The 12,970-nt window shown below is 36.3% G+C and overlaps 1 protein-coding gene across 2 annotated transcripts in view; it reads left to right on the top strand.

Annotated features, from left to right (window-relative positions):
* LOC133520364 (lachesin-like) overlaps window positions 1-12,970 on the top strand; it is a 121,670-nt gene that overhangs the window by 98,175 nt on the left and 10,525 nt on the right. For both annotated transcript variants that reach the window (XM_061854742.1, XM_061854741.1), the window contains exons 5-6: window positions 1,688-1,816; window positions 5,165-5,299. In XM_061854742.1, the coding sequence (XP_061710726.1) occupies window positions 1,688-1,816; window positions 5,165-5,299 (264 nt within the window). The remainder of the gene's footprint in view (window positions 1-1,687; window positions 1,817-5,164; window positions 5,300-12,970) is intronic.

Below are 12,970 nucleotides of genomic sequence, written 5' to 3'. Positions count from 1 at the left end.
CGCGGACATATCCGATCCATATTAAATCTAAACCTAGTATTTGACGTATCGTAAAGTTCGAATCGGGCAGAATGTTACCTAACAATTTTCGCAGCCTACCAGAGACCTTGGCGAGACGGCTCAATCTACTTATTACAATGAATGTTACTCAATATGGCGCTCCATGTCGCGGAATCTACCAATAACCCTTTATTCTTCAACAGGATCTTCTAAAAACCTTGGCCCTTGGGTATTTTCACGAGGCTGAGATATTAATATTATGAGACAATCTGAAACGCTTAGCCTTACACCTTGTGTAAAAATGCAAAAATAATACCCGTAGACATTTATGCCAATCAAATTGGTTTTCAATTTAGAATCATTTATTTATATATTGTGCATTACAGGTAATAAATACAGATGTTATAAACAATTTTTGTTCTCTGTAACATGTCTTGCGACGTACAATAATTATAGCTGCCTAGCGCATGCAATATTATTAAAAATATTTTACATTTTCAATACTTATATTTTATAATATTCTATAAGTTTTAATTAATAGTAATAATAAATAATAGGTATTTCTATACGTCAATTATTAATTTGTCAAAATATCCATCATAAATTCATCTATATTGAAATAACATTTATCTTTTAATAAGTTATTTAACCTTATCTTAAACGTTGACAGCTGTTCTTTTATAAGCAATAATTATTATATTATATCGCCATTTATTCAAAGAAAAAATAAGTTAATGTTTACTTCAACCAAAAAAGAAATAACGTATTAAAAACATTATAAATGAACTTGAAAGATCAGCGCTGGAAGTCGCCAGCGTCATGCTGAGATGAGGCCATTTCGCGGCACTTTATTCTCACTATGTTTTTGTTATAATACGTTATCTGTCTCGTTTGTGTTTACGAAGAAAAATAATTGTATTCTATCCTTAAACAAAAAAAAAATTAACGAGCTACTTATTAAGTATAATGTAATAATACATATGTATTTGACGACCGGTCTAGCCTAGTGGATAGTGACCCTGCCTACGACGCCGATGGTCCCGGGTTCAAATCCTGGTAAGGGCATTTATTCGTGTGACGAGCATGGATATATTTCGTTCTTGAGTCATGGGTGTTTTCTATGTATTTAACTATTTATAAAGTGTTTTTATATTATATATATCGTTGTCTAAGTACCCTCAACACAAGCCTTATTGAGCTTACTGTGGGACTTAGTCAATTTGTGTATTAACACTAATAACGTCCTATAATATTTATTTATTATTTATACATTGATAACTTTTACATCCTTACTTAAAATGACAATTTCATCATTTTAAGCATTTCAATCACTGCCTATAAAATATATTGCTTATTTTTATTCAAGTAGGTCTAGTACTTGAATAAAAATGTTACTTATGAGGATTAGTAACAGACATGTAATAATAGTTCTAGGAGACGTCTTTTTAAATGTTTGTTCCTGTAGACCAGGGCTATAACCGCGAAAATCGAAGTTCGTCAATTGCGGGCATTTTTCTCTGTCGCTCTAATTACGTCTTAGTGAGAGTAAAAGAGAAAGATCCCCGCAATTTGCGAATTTCGGTTTTCGCGGTAGGCCCCCAGGTATAACAACAACTAACAGATAGTGTAACAGTTAAAGTCCTAAGAGGCACTATACTGCTTCGCTTTAATACAAGTTTTATTTCAGTGTCCAAATGGAACGGGGAGTGGCTAAACTTGACCGGCGCCGAGCGCGCGGCGTCCGGCGCATACCTCTGCATCGCCAGCAATGGGGTCCCGCCGTCCGTGAGCAAGAGAATTATTATCAAGATGATGTGTAAGTATTAACTAGCAATATGACTGCTTACCATCAGGCGGGCCGTATGCTTGTTTGCCACCGACGTAGTATTAAAAAAATATGAACATTCAAACTTGATGGGCGCCGAGCGGGAGGCATCCGGTACATACCTCTGCATCGCCAGCCACGGCATCCCGCCGTCCGTAAACAAGATAATTATTATCAAGATGATGTGTAAATAATAACAAGGCATTCTGCGCGTACCTCTGCATCCCTAGCAACGGCATTCCGCCGTCCGCGAGCAAGAGAATTATTATCAAGATGATGTGTAAGTATTACCTAGCATTATGAACAAACTTGACGGGCGCTGAGCGCGCGGCGTCCGGTGCGTACCTCTGCATCGCTAGCAACGGGATCCCTTCGTCCGTTAGCAAGATAATTATTATCAAGATGATGTGTAAATATTAATAAGGCATTCTGCGCGTACCTCTGTATCGCCAGCAAAGGCGTTCCGCCGTCCGCGAGCATGATAATTATTATCAAGATGATGTGTAAGTATTAACTGGTGTTTACGAACATTCAAACTTGACGAGCGCCAAGCGCGCGGCGTCCAACGCGTAGGTACCTCTGCATCGCCAGCCACGGCGTTCCGCCGTCCGTGAGCAAGAGAATTATATCAAGAGACTTATATAAAAAGATATTAATATTTTGCTATATTCCTATGTCAAGAAATATTTGTTATACCATCCTACTTTATTTTGCCATTTAATGTTAGATAATTTAATTTCCCTTTCGCCCTAACGAAATTGAGCTCAAGTTCAATAATTTAATAATTTGAAACGCGGAAGTAAAGTTACATGAAATTTATAACTCCCGAGTTTGTAATTTACGACTAAGATTCCATAAGACTCGATGTTTACATTTACATGGTGTACCATCGTTTAAACTGTTAAAAGGGGGTTATAAGACAAAGTTGTCTTCTTCGTCCTGCCCTTTTCCCATTATTTGGGGTCGGGTCTCCTCACTCTTCTGCGCCAGGCTAATCTATCCTAGGTTGTTTTTTCAGGCAAATGGGCTTCCTTGAGGTCTCTTTGTATTTTTGACCACCAGGTTAGGGGCCGGCGGCCTCTACCTTTCTTTTGTTCTGGCAAATCTAGTGCAAGTGCAAGACACAGTTGTAGTTTTTATATTTTGACGACCGGTTTGGCCTAGTGGGTAGTGACCCTGCCTACGAAGCCGATGATCCCGGGTTCAAATCCTGGTAAGGGCATTTATTCGTGTGATGAGCATGGATATTTGTTCCTGAGTCATGGGTGTTTTCTATGTATTTAAGTATTTATAAATATTTATATATTATATATATCGTTGTCTAAGTACCCTCAACACAAGCCTTATTGAGCTTACTGTGGGACTTAGTCAATTTGTGTAATAATGTCCTATAATGTCCTATAATAATATTTATATTTATCTGTTTAAAGTTTAATCAACGACAAATGCCGAAACAAATTCACATGGAAACTATACTATATTTGCAAGAGTAGACTCTAACCAAAACTTAAAAGTAATGTCTGACCGAATCATGTTTTTTTTTGCCGAAACCAAAGGTAGGCTTTGGGTCTAGTTTCGGCTGAAACCGAAACCGAAACTTTTGTAGACATGGTAAAATCATTGAAAAATGTCATAAAACCGCTTTTATACAATTTTTAAGACTGCAACGGCCGTCCAGTGGCGCCCTCATTAAGGGAATTGTGTTTACAATAAACCAATTAATTTCTGTTTACATATATCATTATATTAATATTGTTGTCCTACATTTTTTTTTAGTTTATTTATCATAAAGGTACATAACATTGTGACACCACTTTATTCCTCACATGTTCCCCAACTTTTGGTTTTTGTCACACGGATTAATTTCATGGTAAGAAGTACCATTTAATACAGGGCAACAATTTATTAATAAATAATGTATATACAAAAGAATTGTATATACATTATTTATTATTAGAATCAAGTGATTGGCGTCGTCTAAAAATGAGTATAGAAGTATGATGATAGCCTTCCTCAAGGTTGAGCACGATCCTAGGTCAGCCTCACACAGCCGGAATGTGTCTCTGAATTCAGATTCTTAAGTCAGAAATATTTTCCTCACACATGTCTTATACATTCCGTCCAGTGTGTCATGAACATCTGTCTCACTCTGTCCCACGAATGTCAACTGGCAAATCCATGATATGATTCCGGCGTGTGTGTTCTCGTCCATACATAATGCACGGAAAAAACTTAATCAGGAATTCTTAATAATAAGAATTATCTTATTTGTACCCCTAGTGTACATTTATTCGATAGCAAAACGTGACGTACACGTTTGCGTTCGTTCTCATTTTGTATGGGATTTAGAAACAGCGCGCCAAGCGGGACGTGTTGGAAACTCAAAATCCCATACAAAATGACACTTAACGCAAACGCGTACGTCACGTTTCGCTATCGAATAAATTTACACAAGGGGCTCTGAATTCAGAACGCTCGTCAGTATCATTCTTACAGATCGATCTGTGAAATTTCATTATTTTGAAAAATCTGAATGTGTGTGGAATAGTTATTGTATGGAACTCCGGGCTTTTTGAATTAAGAATCTGAATCCAGATTATGATTCAGTGAGCCATTTCAGCTGTGTGAGGCCGGCCTAAGTCCACGGATTTGGGGCTCGAATGTTTTTAATGAGCGGGTTTAATGTAATGACTGTAAAGTAAAGAATCGGAATGGAAAGAAAATGGAATGATGCTTATAATGGGAGTTTTATGTTGTTATGTTTTATTTTGACTTCGAAAATGAGAAAATATTTTAAAATAAGTAGGCAAACAAATTTGAATCGAATGAAGCTTTTTTGGTTTTGAATGTCCATTGTCTTAGTGCAGTTATGTGGGTTGAATGTAGCTTGGTAAGTATTATGGATAATAAACCAAAAATCAAATTTGGTCCTAATTTTACATGGTATTCGCGTTGTGTCTAGAAAAATCAGAACTCTATTTTGTACCTAAATGTGACAAAACGGGTCTCTATTGTTTCCCATAAAGTTTTAAGTCATAATGTATTGTTTGTCCGCATTTTCGTTAGTCATAATTTGGTTTTTCTCAGAAACGTTAACTTTTCAGGATTGCCATAAAACAAACCTAACCTAACCTAACCTATCTATAGGATAATCTAAGGAAATTCCTGAAAAGTTAACGGTTTCAGAGTTATGACTAATGATAATATGACTATCATTACATTATGACTTTCAATAATTATGTCAAACAAAGGGATCCGGTGACAAAACACACATGACATCATTAGTAATAAAAGCCATTTTTAATCTCCAGACAAACTCATAAGTCTGATTTGTTACAGTCGCCCCTTCGATATGGGCAGGACGAGTCGCCATCCGCGCTCCTGCCGGCAGTGCCGTAACCCTTACCTGCACCGCAGAAGCGTTCCCTGTGCCACTAATCTATTGGACGCTCAACGACCAGAAACTCACTAACAGTAAGTAATAATTATTATTTATATAATAAAGTTCCGCTGCTGCCCAAGGATCCCCGAAGATTGAAGGAAGAACGTACACTAAGAGGCCAATTTGGAAGTACACTTGACATCAAAACGATATCTAAAATTTATCATTCGCACCTTCTTTTCACTCGAACGTACCGTACATTATATTAGCGCAAGCGAAACGCACATCAGGCACATATCAAATGACATCATTTAGATACCAGTTGGATGTCAAATATATGTTTGAATTGGTCTCTTTGTGAAATTTCGGTCGCAATTGCACTTCCGCGTCAATATGCTGCGGGCTGCATAATTGCAAATCAATATCTTTTGTCAGTGCCACGCGACAAGTTTGTTTCATATAATCCTGAATTTCTATATACACCATACCGATATTGCTATTACTTTTGTAACATGTCGGGCAATCGTTTGGAGAGGTATTCGGGAGTCAACATTTTATAAGCGTTGGTATGGTAATAGACCACTTTAAAATCGAGAGTTGTAGTAAAAAAAATATTTTTTATTATTATTAAAGTTACAACTAAGGCACTTTTCAATGGCAGCAAGTAACTTTACTTATTGTTTGACATTTAACTAAATAATAATGAAATAATAACTTCGCTACGATAATACTCTTAGATTACTAAAATTATAACAATAGAAGAAATCTAAGCTTTCATATTCTTAACTAAAGATTACAAAGTTAGAACTGAAACTAAAACAAGCACTAAATACTTATCCTTAATATTATGACGTTAAGCGGCTTATCACTAAATCTGGAGGACTTTACTCGCGAGACGAACAAGCCTGAGAAAGATTTTAACTTCAAGAGAAGTTCAGAGCCAAGTCGCATTTACTTTTTATTACTATATCTTTAATTTATTACATTGCAGTGTTTCAATTACGGTGAATTTGTGCATTGAAATTACTTGGTATTATATGAAACACGGGATCCAAAATGATATTTTAGAATTTCTGACGTTATCGCAAATTAGGTTCGTGTCAGAAGCTCGACTACGTTCTACGTTAGAATTCACTTCGAAATATAAACTTCAGTTTTGTGAACGGTTCAATTAAGGTGACCCATCGTGAAACAATAAAATCTAACAATGCGGCGCTTGCTTGCTTGCTTGCTTCTCGAAATCCGCGCTCATGCCGATACTTCGCGTCGCGCGTAGTGAATTTGTTTTTGCGCTAGCTTATTCTATAAGGTCGTCGTATGCGGAAAAAAGCGTTTAACCGTTTAAAATAAAAAACAAGGATTGATCGAAATATCACAACTACAGTATTGAAGTGTTTGTTTAGACTAATCTACATGGAAAATTTAGATGCTTGAATCGGTCCCATTCAGACAATGAAAAGGTTTGTTTAACCCTTTACGACCGGTTCGATATAATTCTGCAAATTACTTTTAAAAAATCCTGCTCGCAAGTAAATCGTCTTTTCGAGCTCAGACCTATTCCGATCGAATCTGCAGACATTAGCGACACGTTTCAGTACTAAATACCGCAGGTCAGTAGGATCAGTCCGTCGCGAGACTGCTTTGAAGATGGTGGCATTTTTTGATGGGAGCAGTGGCACACGTAAGTTCTTAATTTTGTATAATTTTGGTATCAAACTTGTTATTTAACACTTAATTATTACAGTAAAAGAGTTATGTGTGTTTATTTATCACAAATTAGAGTAACAATAAGTTATTAAGGGGAAACTACATGCTCGTAAAAAAGAAGTGCACGAATTTATGGGTTCGGCCGTAGCCCGTAAATCGATGGTCATAACTATTTGCAAGTTTTTGTCTATCCGGCTTCTGCGCAGAAAATCAAATCAAAATAAATAGTCATATATGTTTGATAGTTTTATAATACTTTTCGTTTTGTAATGTTAGATTTGTGTTTTTTTTAAGCGTCCATTAAGAGGCAAAAAATTCCTTGAAATTTTGTGCAATAATGATACGAGTATATCACATATTAAGGAATTATACGATGACCTCGAAGAATTCCCTTATTCGCTTTTTGAATGAATTGAAAACGAAATCAAAGAATCAACGACGAATATGATGGGATGTACCTAAAGATCTGCTGATTGTGACAGACCCAGTGTCACTAGTTAGGAGGAAAGACAACAAATATGTTTTCCTACTGTCTAACTGCTCGGGAACGATCAGCATTAAGGTTGTCAAGAGATGGGAGATAAAGATTCGGTCATACGTGTATGTTACAGCTTCAGAAAAAGTTATGAACTAATAAACCCATGGGAGGCGTTGATATACCTTTTTTTAAACAAGGAGATGGACACTGAAACTAAATTCTTTCTTTTTTTTTACATGTGAATGAATCAGTATTCATTTTATGGATATTCGCTTGATTGTGATGCCATAGGCCGTCCTAGGTGCGAAATACTGGATTTACTCGATTTTCGCTTCAAAATCTTAGAAATGTTGGTTAAACCACCAAGAAAACGACGTAGTGAAGCATGTCTGAGGCGTCTGAGTGATGTTTCAGATGATGCTTCAATTTGACGATACCAAATCTCCAAGAGCCCGCCAATTTCAGACTGCTTCAGACTATTTCAGCAGGGCTATTACTCGTTGTATTAAATGCAACGTGTTCGTTACACGTCAAAATAATTTTTTCAAGCATTTCCTTTAGATGTACTGAATTGAGAGTACTTTACAATTGTTGATTATTGTTTTTAATCATTCTTTAATCGTTAAGATGTTGATTCTTAAAGAAAATTGTGATAATTATGCTAAATTGAATACTGATTACTTCATATGCTATGCATGTGCAGCATACACATGCATTGTTCTGTAAAATGTTGCGTTTTAGTCATATTATTTTACAAAACTCAATGAATTTGCACGTTCGTGCATTTCCAGATAGTTCCTGAACGTCACTTTCGTGCACGCGATTTTTTTTATGATAAAGGCCACTAGGATTTATTTAAACATTTTATACGCGTATTTTATAACAATTAAAAACGGTTCACATGCATTTTTTATGAATCTTTGCAAAATATTTTTCCCGGCCGTAAAAGGTTAAAAAGAGGCATCTTTGATACGATTTTCTTTGCTATAAAAGTTTACCAATCGTGTAACAGCAACTATAGACATAGCGTTCATGCCATGCACAACCAGTTTACCAAACAATACTTTCATGGGTTTTCTAATTTCTGAGATAGATCAAGATACCTGACGCCAAAATTTTCAATGCGTCGTCTAAGGGCCACGTGAACCTAGATGCCATAGAAATTGTGGTTATGCTTTCATTTTAAAACGATATTCTGAAATAATATGAAATTTTGACATGAACATTCAATTAACATATTTCTATTCTCAGTCCTAATTTTCGTTGCTAGAAGAAGTTTGAGCGAAAACAAGTTTTATAAACAAAATTTCTACTAACTCTATTTTCTTTCGATTCTGCGGAAGCGGCTTTTTTGGCGGGGGTTCGTTTGGTTCTTAAACATAAACTGAAGCTTTTTGATAATATTGAGTGTAATTAGGTACATGAAAATAAAAAAAGACAATTAAAATCCGGAGGTGATGATTTTTTCGAATCTGATGTACGAAATATTATTTGATATTTACCAGTCGCTTTCGGTGAAGGAAAACATCTTGAGGAAACCGGACTAATCCCAAAGGCCTAGTTTACCAATAGGGTAGGAAGGTCATATGGCAGTCGTTTTCGTAAAAACCAGTTACGCCAACTCTAGGGATTAGTTGCCAAGTGAAAAGCAGACTCCCGTAATGCGTGCAAAAATGCTGGGACAACACGAAAAGGTGAGATTAGTGCTAAATGATGAAATATTGAATATTTATTTGATAGATAAGAAGACTAACTAAATTCCAGAGTCCATTCATTATCTAAGCGTTATCCCGGTTGCATCACAAAGAACCCAACGCTCGTATTGACAACCTAGTCCCAAGAATTGTCGTAAGCACTTGTTTAACCATAGGTGATTTAAGGAATAAGACTCTTTTCGTCAGGCAATCTAACTACCTTATTCACCGTTCCCTATCTTCTGAATCAGTGCGTTCGATATATCACAAAGATCGTTGTCACTTATCGGCACGATTTAGACAAGTTCTGAGATTACTAGTTTTTACGAAAGCGGTTGCCAAACAGACCTTCCGGCATAAGGAGCAAACTAAGCCCCTAATAATCCTTACCATCATATATTACTGAGAGTTTTCAAAAAAATAGTGTAGTAGTTAAGAAAAGTTAATCGCTGTCAGTTTTGATGACAATTAAGCATGATCTATATTCTTTTTAGGGTTTCGTAGTCAACTAGGAACCCTTATAGTTTCGCCATGTCCGTCTGTCTGTCCGAGGCTTTGCTCCGTGGTCGTTAGTGCTAGAAAGCTGAAATTTGGCATGGATATATAAATCAATAAAGCCAACAAAGTCGTACAATAAAATCTTTTTTATGGTACCTCCCCTACACGTAAAGTGGAAGTGATTTTTTTTTTAATTCAACCCTACAGTGTGAGGACATATCGTTGAAAAGGTCTTTCAAAACTAATAGGGGTCTAAAACAATTTTTTTTTGATAAAGTGTATATATTCAGAGATAATCGCTCCGAAAGAAAAAAAAATGTGTCCCCCCCCTCTAACTTTTGAAACATAGGTCAAAAAAATATGAATAAAATCGTGGAAGTAGAGCTTAAGAAAGACATTAAATGAAAACTATAGCGGATATGATCAGTTTAGCTGTTTTTGAGTTATCACAAAAAGTTTCCCCTTCATAGTAAAAAGACGTACATCCACAGTTCATCCCTTGGTTAACAATCTACTATACTTTAAGCTCCAGTTTAGCTTATTGTGACGGAAGAATAACTACGGAACCCTACTCTGAGCATGGCCCGACATGCTCTTTTGTTCTGTTCATCCTGTTACCCCCTGCTGGGGTGTAGAGCTCGAACCATTTTCTTCCACTGACTCCGGTCCTAGGTCTGGTAGCCTGTAACCTCCTCCCACCCCATCCATACACCCAACTCTTGCTCCACGGAACGGTGCCAAGTAGATTTAGGGCGATCATGTTTCCGTTTTCGTGCATAATCTACAGTGTGTCCCTAGCCATTGGACAAAGCCGAAATGTACATATGCATTAGGATATTTAGAACCAGTGTAGAAAGTATCATAACAACCGGTGTAGCGGTTTCGAAGAAATTAACAAATTACCATTTTTTACTTTGGAGCAGCCTGTATGTGTTAGTAGCTCCTAAAGTAATATCCTCAAAGAATAGTATGAAGCCTTCTTTGACTATTTTGATTATCTTTTTTATTTATGACACTAATAAGCTTCTGACTTTTGAAAAATTTCATCATTATCAAATAACTATTTCGAGCAAATTGTCTAAAACACTGCCAAAGATTAACACAGTGTGTTTCTTTTTGTTGTCGATTATTGGAAATAACTTTTGTTCCAAAAAATTATTTTTTTATCTTTTGTTCTAATTAAAAAATATTAACGTCAGAGCATTCCTGAAAAGTAACCCTACGTGGGATTTCAGGGTTTGTCCAATGGCAATCAACTATTCTGCCCTTTTACCGTTTGGTACATTGTAATATCACTTATAGTTTATGAATTGAACACCAAAACCATCAAAATTCCAGCCCATTTAACTGAAACCACATTTTCCATACTTTAGGCCCGGGGTCCTTTAATGCTTAATTGTCGTCACAAAACTGACAGTGAGTAACTTGTCTTAACAAGTCACGCTAATTGGGTACACTGTTTTCTGAAAACTTCCAGCTAACAGTTGTATGTTGGATGGATCTCATTGATACAAGCTGGGGTTCGAACCCGCGACCTTTGGTTTTAAAGTTACTCACCTTCCAGCTAAAGTAAGGACGCTAAGTATGAAGAGTTTCGTACATTGACTCGCCTCTTCCTTATCACGGTTGGCGCGATAGTGATAGCAACAGGCAGACAATGAACGAAATTCTTTGTGCTTCACATCCTTACTTTAGGTCATGAACGCTCTTTGATTCTATTAAACTACCTAATATAAAACACCTAATACACCACTAAGTCTTCCGTATTTCGTAGTCGTATTTAATTAAGTGTTATAAACTTCCAACCTTTCGCGTTTCAAGATTAAAAATCTCATTTGTTAAGAAAACTTCTAATTAGAAATGTGGGGCGGCATTTTTAATTACAACTTTCTACAGCCCCGCAATGTATGCAATGAGTTCCAAATTAGTTCCAAATAGAGTTGGGCCGAATATTCGGTAATTATTCGCTATTCGGAAAATTTCCCAATGTTCGAATTCCACCAAATTATTCGGATTAAGTGCCGAATATTCGGCAAATAACCTTACCAAGATACAGGTTGGCGCGTTTACTGCAAAAAAGTTTGTCGTGTCACTTCTTTTTGAGAGCGCTCCCCTGGCTGCCACAGCCAGTATCGGAATTCTTGTCGACATCTCGAGTAAAGTTCATGGGTGTCCATGGCTGTACATGGGTGGCGGTAATCGCTAACCATCAGGTGATCCGTCTGCTCGTTTGCCTCCTATATCATAAAAAAGTAAAGAATTTTTTTTAAAAGTATGTTTGTCTTCTTGCAACACTGTAAAATGTAAGCTCCTCAAGAACTTTTCAAGTATTCGCTTCCATCAGTTTACGTCATGAATATGTTGAATCCATACGACATTTTCATTATTTTGTTTTGTGTCTAAAAATTGTTTTATTTACACAATTAAGTGTAGTTAGTATAGTTATAGTTTTCGCTCTTTAATGTGTATTTCATGCTGCGCATACATGCTTTGGATGGCATTCCCAACCAAAACCTCAACTTAAAATAATTATATCATGTAGTAAATGTTACCTGTTTTGTGTGGCTAATAAATAAAATAAAAATATTTAGTGTCGGAAATTTGTTTGCAAGTCCCTTTGAACAGTTTATTTCAAGGGAATCGCCTAGTGATTCATCTTTAGCTGTTAATGTAATTGAAGAGTTTACAATTTTATTATTTGATATTTATATATATATAATACGGCCGAATATTCGGTCTGGGAAGACCTGAACCGCACATTCGGCCAAATATTCGCATTCGACAAACTCTATATTCGGCACATCTCTATAATTTATAAAGTTCAATCGAAGGCGTATAGGGAGAAGTTGACTCATTAAATTTCATTTCAAAGGCGGTAACTGATATGAGATGGATAATTTAGATATTGGAGTTAGGAAACTCATTAAGTGAGCTTAGATAAGTGGGCAAGCCCTGGTTGGTACTTTATTACTTGATAAGTGGCAAAGTGAAACAGCTGAGAGTTATTTCAATTTGAAGAGTAGGTTGGGTCAAAGTGGGTGCGGTCTTATTTTCTAACAGCCCGATCGGAACTTTAAAATACGTCAAAAATTTCTTATAGATACGATATGGATTATATATATATATATCAGTGTCAAACGTGACGTTTTTTCGAACGAAACGTCACTTTTGACCTATCCAATATATATCGTAACTTTAGCAAATATTTGACGTATCTTAAAGTTCGGTCGGGCCATAAGTCTGTAAAGGTGCATCCACCCCGCATTTAACTTTTGTGGAGTAACACGGCAACATTAGCTGAAGTTACTTACCTATTGTTGAACAGTGTTGCTCCACGGTTGCTCTATAGTACATTGTGCAACGAGGGGGGTAAGTGAAATTTCGGA

This window comes from Cydia pomonella, chromosome 8 (assembly GCF_033807575.1).
Source record: "Cydia pomonella isolate Wapato2018A chromosome 8, ilCydPomo1, whole genome shotgun sequence".
NCBI lineage: Eukaryota > Metazoa > Arthropoda > Insecta > Lepidoptera > Tortricidae > Cydia > Cydia pomonella.
The sequence above is the reverse complement of the archived record's forward strand: the minus strand, read 5'-3'. Positions and strand labels throughout refer to the sequence as shown.